General features: G+C 28.1%; 1 protein-coding gene across 1 annotated transcript; it reads right to left on the bottom strand.

The window, feature by feature from the left end:
* Positions 1-3,852: 3,852 nt before the first annotated feature.
* On the bottom strand, positions 3,853-6,526 carry LOC112592592. The gene is made up of 4 exons (XM_025336697.1): positions 6,430-6,526; positions 4,927-5,209; positions 4,193-4,288; positions 3,853-3,936 (listed from the first exon to the last, which is right to left on the bottom strand). The coding sequence occupies exons 1-3, from the start codon at positions 6,524-6,526 to the stop codon at positions 4,225-4,227; spliced, it is 444 nt and encodes a 147-aa protein (XP_025192482.1). The 3' UTR covers positions 3,853-3,936; positions 4,193-4,224.
* Positions 6,527-8,084: the final 1,558 nt, after the last annotated feature.

The raw sequence follows: 8,084 nt of genomic DNA, 5'->3' as shown, positions 1-8,084 counted from the left end.
GAAGCTGCACAGCAGATTCTGAATTACCAACATTTATTACAAAGTAAGGATCTTACCTTTTGCAATTGAACAGCATACATAATGCTCAGCTATATTCAGAACCTTCGTGATGGTAATATTTTTAATAAGATATTGATTGATGTTAATAATTTTATAAACAAGTTTAGCCAATTTGAATTGATAAGCGAATCAGAGAATTGTCAAAAAAGGCGAAAGGTTTCTGATGATCCTATAATAGATCCATTAAAACTTTTAGAGTCAACATTTTATGTTTCTTGACATAATAAATTCAGCATTTGATGAATACTTTGATAATAGTTCAATTGAATTTATAAAGATTTATCATTGTTCAGTAAAAAGGCTAGATGAAGTAAAAAGAATCCAGCATCACCCAAAAGATTTTCAATGTTTTGTAAGGTTTATGGAAAGTATGTTGATCAAGACTGTTTAAACAAAGAGTATATCTATTTTCAAAGATTTTTACCTTGAAGAAAATATTAATCTGCCCAAATATTTGCATGGAAAAGACCATAGAAAAGAAGGGAGAAGAAGATTCATCAGAATCAGAATCAGATAATGAAATTGAAATGAACCTAGAAAAGTTTAATGTAGGAGTATAAAGCACGTATCAAATTTTCATGCTGGTAACTTGGCCGCATTTCAACTCTTAATAATGCCTCAAATTGCTTTGACACTTCTTTCAAGTGCTTTACAGAACGGCATTTTCAAAGCTCAAATAATTAAAACTCGTTTAAGAACTACCATGAATAACACAGTTTAGAAGATTTGATGTTAATCACATGTGAACAAGACATGTACAAAATTCAAACAAGTTTTAGAAATCTTTGATCAAACAGTACTGAACTATGTAAAATGAATTTAAATAAAATATTATAATTACCAATGGATTTTTATTTATATATTTTTAAAACGATGCACAACTTGCCGCAAAATGTAATTTACTAAAAATTAGTTATTAAATAATAGAATAAAATTTAGCAACATTTATCGGTAGGTGTTCATAGTATACCAAAGTATAAGGGTAGGTCACCCAAAACTAAAAATTATTTGAGCAACACCAATTTTTTTTTGGATACACGCCACTGGTGTATGTCCTTGCTGTTATTCCATCTTTAACTAACCCAGCGAAAAATGTGAGAAATACATTGGTACTCAAATCCACTTTACTACAGTATTGAACTGTCACTATAGCTTACCATTGATATTGATGCTATGGTGTCAAAGGCACAAGTATTATTAAGTATAATTCTACCTATATTTTGAATCGAACAGCTTTTAATCTCATCTGCACGTGAGCCATTTTTTATAATTGGTAGTGACCTGAGGTTTTTTGAATTATTCATCCGTAAATGTTGAAGGGTTGAATTCGGACAAAGGTAAGAGCGGCATTTTTGTAACGTTTTTGGTCGTCTTCTCCAACTTTCTACAGACATGTCTTCTTCCGTTAAAATATTTGCTCCTTCCGCATTACTATTTACATTAAACGAACACATACGGTTTAAGTCATCTGTGTAGTTAATGTCGTTTTCATGATTTAATTGATCGATATGGTGTAGGTTATCATCTATGTGCTCTAATCCATCTTTTCCGTGAATGTCATGTATTTGGTTTGGTTCATCTGCTTCGTAAATGTCACCTATTTGGTGCGATTCATTTGCAATAACAATTTCTTCTATTTGTTCTAATGAAGTATTTGGATTAGTTTGTTGACATGAACGTAACAATGAAGATCCACGAAGAGAGGTGATATGGTTCTCTAGAAATATTTCCAAATCAGTAGGTAGCGATATATGTTTGAAGGTTGTATTCTTAATTTTGTTAAAACTGGATTCGACCGCTGCAGAACTTGCTGTTTCACTTCCATAACCAAATACTGGTATCATTAATCCAGACCAAAGTGGCAACAACTTAACACATTTAATAATTAATGGTACTAGTGAGGGCAAATACATTGGATTAATCCCAGTTCCTTCTTTTATAGTTTGTTTACTCTTGTCATATATCTCTGCGGCCCATGATTGAAAAGGATTATTGTCATCATCTAATCCAGAAAATTTAAAATCAAATTCTTCTTCAATTAATTTACGAGCCTCATCTTCTGTTTCAGCTGCAGCTATAATGTTATTAAATTGTTCTTCGAAATCTATAAATACTGAAGAAGTTGCTCGTATAAGATGTTGTTTGTGTTTTTCACATTCAGTTGTTTCTCCACTGCGTACATCATTTCCATCCGTCTCGTTAGTTATCACAACAAATAACGATAGTAATAATCCATACATATCATTAAGAGATTGACACTTGACGAGTAGCCCGATTGTTCTCAAGATAACTTCTCTGACTCTTCGAGAAATGGATTTTAGTGGTATCCACTTACTGGCTACCTTTATAAAATGAGTAACATCTGTCCTTACAAAGCATTTAGGGAGCCAGTGTGAGTTAGTAGGAAGATCTCCCAACAATAAATCTGAACAAATATTTATATATTCTTTTAAAGATGAATATTGTGTGAAACATTGTACAATTGCCGATAATAATGCTAACGATTGATCACAGACGGTTTCTTTCGGACATGGAACATCACTGCTCACCCAATTTGCAAGCCAATTGAAAATTAAAATATTACTGTGACGCTCACTCAGCATGTTGGTGACAGTAAAACTATACATTTTTTCATGATCATATACCAAAGCTTCATACAAAAAGATATGTTTTGTTTTAACAGTACCGAATTTTTTAAAGTTGTTCACAACACTACCAGTTGCATCTACAACTAGTTTTGGGTATTTATTTTGTCGATAATATCCTCGGTATAAATGTATTTGCTCAGCACTGTGATAATGCAAAAAAATGGATTACCTCCTATATCATTTAAAACATCTTTGAAGTCATCTTCAGTTTTCATTATTGCTAATGCCGTTAATGTATCTGTATGCCTTTTATTTTTTTGGCGCTGACGATGTTTTATTATTCTCAGTGCTCCTGCAGTTGGAATGATTGTAGGTTCTGTGTTTCCTAATTTCATTTATATTTTTTTTTTTTTTTTAATAAACAAAATTAAATTAATAACGTACATTATAGATAAATAATTGTTTATTATTTCATATTTTTCTGTTTTAATAAACGTGATAAAAAACATTTTATAAATTTGTGTATGGTTTATTGCAACTTAAAACAAAGTCAGATGAATTATTTTATTTGTTTTGGGTAAAATACTTTTAAAATACATTTAAATACATTTTAAATGTATTTTATACAAATGCTTACGAAGTACTTGAATACAAATATAGGTATTTCTTTTAATTTTATACTATATAACATTTATGTATATCGTATATTAGTACAGATGTTACTACTTATCATAGATTTTAATAATTTTACAAATACTTTAACATGTCTGAACAGTGATTCCCAACTTGGGCGCTACCTTTCTCTTGTGGGTATTTTTATTTTGAAGGAAGCGTTATTCTGAGGGGTCGCTAAGGGGGCCACTCATCTATCATTTACGTTTTTGTTATTCATATTATTAGTAGGTATTTAAATATAAAATTAACTAAATTGTACCATTAAAATGTTAAATTATATTTATTTTTTTAATTTAATAGCGTATTAAAAACTAAAATTTTAATCTTTTGAAAAAAATTATTGAGAGGAGGTGGTATGAGATTTTTAAAATCTGAAAAGGGCGTTGAGCAAAAACAGGTTGGGAACACTGATTTAGAGGTAAATATATGTTCACATATATTTAAACTAATATTGATAAAATTATTAGATTTTCAATTTTCTTAAAAAATACTAGTACAGAACCCTTATAAAATAAAATGTGGCATTTTTAAAATATTAAATAATTTAGTCAAAATCTTGTGAAAAATAATTTATAAAACAGACCTTATGCCTTCCTTTTGGCTTTTATGGTACCTAAGTACAAGTATTTAAATTTTATTTAAAATATTTTTAAAAAATATTCAAAATATTTAAAATATACTCCAAAAGGTGTTAAATACTTAACAAGACTTTAATTATTATACAACCTATTCTAAGCAACGTGTGCAGTGTGCACCCATTGTATGATTCTACCAAAAGTAAAATAATAATGTGACACATTTCTATACAAATGTTCTAATATGTGTATCTGCATAGGTTTTAATTTATACTAAAAATTAATATCACTTACCTATTTTCATTAACCGTCCAGCTTCTCTTTCTCTAAATGTTTCGCACGACAATCCTTCGTTTAATATTGATGTCAAATCGGCTGTTTTCGCTGATCCTATTATGCGACAAATAAATTCACTTTTGAACCAGAAAAGCTACTGAAGTTGAAAATCGAAGCATTATTTCGACACGTTGTCATGTACACAGACACACAAAAAAAAAAAAAAATAAAAATAAAAAAAAACACACAAAATTGTAAAATCAATACATTCATCGCTCCGCTCAGAATCTAAAATCACCGAAAATGCAAAAAAATTAAAATAAAAAGATTCATTGTTTTAAAATTTAAAAAAACTATTGATTTTTTTAAAAAAAATTTAGCGTTAGCTATGGCATATATTTGTTTATTTTTTATAAATATATTTGTAAAAAAATATATAATATGCCATATTTTTACTAATTATAAAAATAATAATAAAATATGTAACAAATAGCCCATTTAAATAAATTAAAAAATATTTCACATCGCCCATCTTTTCGTTAACCTTTAACTACTTATAGGTATTGGAAAAATAAGTTATAAAATTAATCAAATTTTAAGGATTCTATTGATATATTTTTTAAAAACAGTTTAGTAGTTTTTGTGTAATAGTCGGTGTTCTACCAAGTAGCTATTCGTAAAAAATCGGACATAATTAATTGAAAATTATATTATCAAACTTTTTAGATTTATTTTTAATTAGCTATAGGTACCTGGAGTTTCCTGATGGTTTGTCTTCAACTACTCCTTTAAACTGCGAATTACAAATTTTGCATCGCCCAATTACAACTATATAAGTTGATCCAGTAGGATAAACTTTGGCCCTACGAAAAGATAAACAGCATGGCAATTGTGTATGGACCCAAAAATGTTCTGCAAGTATGGGTGTCCACATGTTTTTAGGCAAAGCGTTGTATGATCTTGAGTTTTGTAAGGTCCGCGATTTATCATTCAATTTATAAAACACTTGATGAGGCTCAATTTGTTTCCATTCATCTGGAGAAAATGTAAAAACAATTCTTTTTTTTGGCAAACATTCATCGATACTGCTACAATCACTCTAAGTATCTATGTTAAATAACAACTACATTAGATTTTGGATTTTAGATTATTGGAGTGCAAAAACCGTTTACCAGATTAGCACGTCCCCCAGTACCACCCACTAGTAATTAATATAATATAATATAATAATTATTATAGTAAATTCTAATACATAATGTATTAAAACTGAATAATGATTTATTCAGTCTAATAATTTAACAGTGGTTAACTTAAGAGTACATGGTTAGATAAATGGTTGGATAATCATCTTCTATTAATTAAGGATAAAAACCCTACCAAAAAAATTACTACTAGAATAATTGATATTAAAATATAATAATTTAATGATTTTATAAAAATTAATTTCTGTGTATACGCACCATTAAAATCAATTTTTTTAAATTCTATCTATTTAAACTGTTTAAAGTGTCTCTAATTCAAAAAAAAATGTAATTAAATAATAAAGATAAAATTAACAATTAATATTTATACCCTTAAGTTTTATCAATAAATGATTACATTGAATTAGGTAGGGAAAGGACATTGTCACTCTCAGAAAGGAGGGGGCAGCTCCCCCGCTTTTGTGGCCAATGTTTGTATACTTAATACAAAATTTTACCTAACCTAACTTAGCATTTTATATATAAAATATACACCTTGCCCCCCCCCCCCCGGTGAAAATTTCTGCGGAAACCCTTGGGAAAGGATATATCGCTCTTTTAATATGATGTGTTAATTTAAAACGTTGATATAAAAAATTATAATATATAGGTATTATCTATACCATTCTATATTATATTATATTACTTAGGTACGTAATTTCCATTGTTTTAATAATAATTTATGAAATATGAAAAATTATAAAAATAAAAAATATATCGCAATAGAATAATTAACTTTTAAAAAATGATTTTCACCTATAGTCAATAAAGACATTTTATTCTTGTAAACCGAATATAATATTTAATGTAGTTATTATATAAATATGTCGAAAATTCGTTCTAATATAAAAATAAAAGGTGAAACTATGTACCTAGTAAGTTTTCCCTTATTACATACTTTCGATTATACAATAATTATTATGCATTATGTGTTAAAATAGGTAATTGAATTTATTCAAATACAGTAAGTTTTTAGTATAAGATTATTCAAAGTATTTACAAAAAAATTCTTACTTTTATCACCGTTGACTTCGGTTACTATCCGATCTTTAAACTGAAGAATTGCTTCCACGACTGTCTGAGATGGGATAACAGCTTTTCGACCAGCCATATTTAGTATGGTAATCAATAAATATAAAATAAATAAATCTTACTAAAAAATAGTAAAAACAAAATAACCAAAACCACAACACAGAATATAGTTGAAACCAACACGGTTAAAGGTTCCAAACGGAATAGTAAAAAAAATTAAAACACAAGAGTTATTAAAATTATAATGTTATATTTTATTTTTAGTGACAATCGGAAAATAATAATACTAGATCACATAAACATCATAACAATAATAGATTTACTATAATAATAATCGTAGTAAATACCAAAATAATTCAATACAATGATAAATCAATAATATGGATTATTATAAAAATAGAATTGTCTGGAATAATAATATAGCATTAAGCACGAGGGCAGAGTAATCAAGAAATACTTGTTTACTTGATGAACAATTTGTTTTAGGAGTATTCAGCTGTTTTAATGTACTCATATATTATATATTATAGTCATAATTTTATAAATTATATATTTTGATATACTATAAAATTGTTTCTTGTACGTATAAATATATAATTATAATATATATATAAGGTACGTCAAAACTGTAATATGACCAAGGCAACCCTTTGCTCATGGTAGGTATAAGTAGTTATATGCACACATTTTAAAGTAGGTACAAAATTTTAAATTATTTTTTAAAAACATAACTAGCCAAAGATTTCTACCTAGATTTCTATATAGGGGGGGGGGGGGGGGTTGGCGAAACGGACGTCGATTCTACACCAAGACGACTATACTAAAATGTACTACCTTAAGCAGTTCTCATATTTATATGATACTCCAAAATACTTAACTTAAAATATCTAGATTTTCTATTGCAGGGATCGGCAATAGGCGGCACACGGAGGGAAAATAACTAGACCGACAAAAAAAAAACATTTTAATTTTTTTTTTTAACGCTCGTTTTATGAACACAATTTATACTATATCTTTATATAGTGTATTTGGAGATTATTATGGTGTTCGTCGTTTATCGCTGTTTACAATAATAGTTATGATAACACAACGATTATTAACTTACAATCAAGTTTTTACTGGCCCTTGTAAATTGTTTTTCAAATTTTCTGTGCCGCCATAGAATTAAATTTCTGTCCCCTAGTTTATCGTATATTTATAATCATATTACTTACGTATATAGAATTTATTCATAACGCTTTCTGTAAACAATAATATATTAATATCGAAACACTATCATAGTAAACTAGTATAACTTAATCTTGAAACATAACTATAAAATAAATCCATTATTAAAGCCTTCATTTTTATATTGTTGTAAGTATGTTGTTAGTGCCAATAGAAAATATGTATTCTTGAAATAAAAGTTTAAGGATAAAATAAATACCAGCAAGTTTTACGCCTTGGCAGACAATTGTGTTGTTGCGACAACAATAGGAGTACGCCAATAATTCAGTGCAACATCGCCCGGCATTTCGGTGGTGATGTTTAGCCAATTTGGACTATATATTCTATTGTTAATATGACAATTAATTGTTCAACGTATAAAGAAAACATTATCATTATTTTATCCTTCTTTCCACCTTCTGAAACTCATA

The sequence above is a fragment of the Melanaphis sacchari genome, unplaced genomic scaffold (assembly GCF_002803265.2).
Source record: "Melanaphis sacchari strain LSU unplaced genomic scaffold, SCAv2.0 Contig1824_pilon_pilon, whole genome shotgun sequence".
Lineage (NCBI taxonomy): Eukaryota > Metazoa > Arthropoda > Insecta > Hemiptera > Aphididae > Melanaphis > Melanaphis sacchari.
The sequence above is the reverse complement of the archived record's forward strand: the minus strand, read 5'-3'. Positions and strand labels throughout refer to the sequence as shown.

Bases quoted from the DNA above. Each gene is read 5' to 3' on its own strand.
- LOC112592592 (XM_025336697.1), bottom strand. From the start codon at position 6,526: ATGGCTGGTCGAAAAGCTGTTATCCCATCTCAGACAGTCGTGGAAGCA. The intron at 5,210-6,429 runs GTAAGAATTTTT...CATTTTCTCCAG, and splicing joins CGAAGTCAACGGTGATAAAA to ATGAATGGAAACAAATTGAG. The intron at 4,289-4,926 runs GTACCTATAGCT...GTCGCATAATAG, and splicing joins AAACCATCAGGAAACTCCAG to GATCAGCGAAAACAGCCGAT.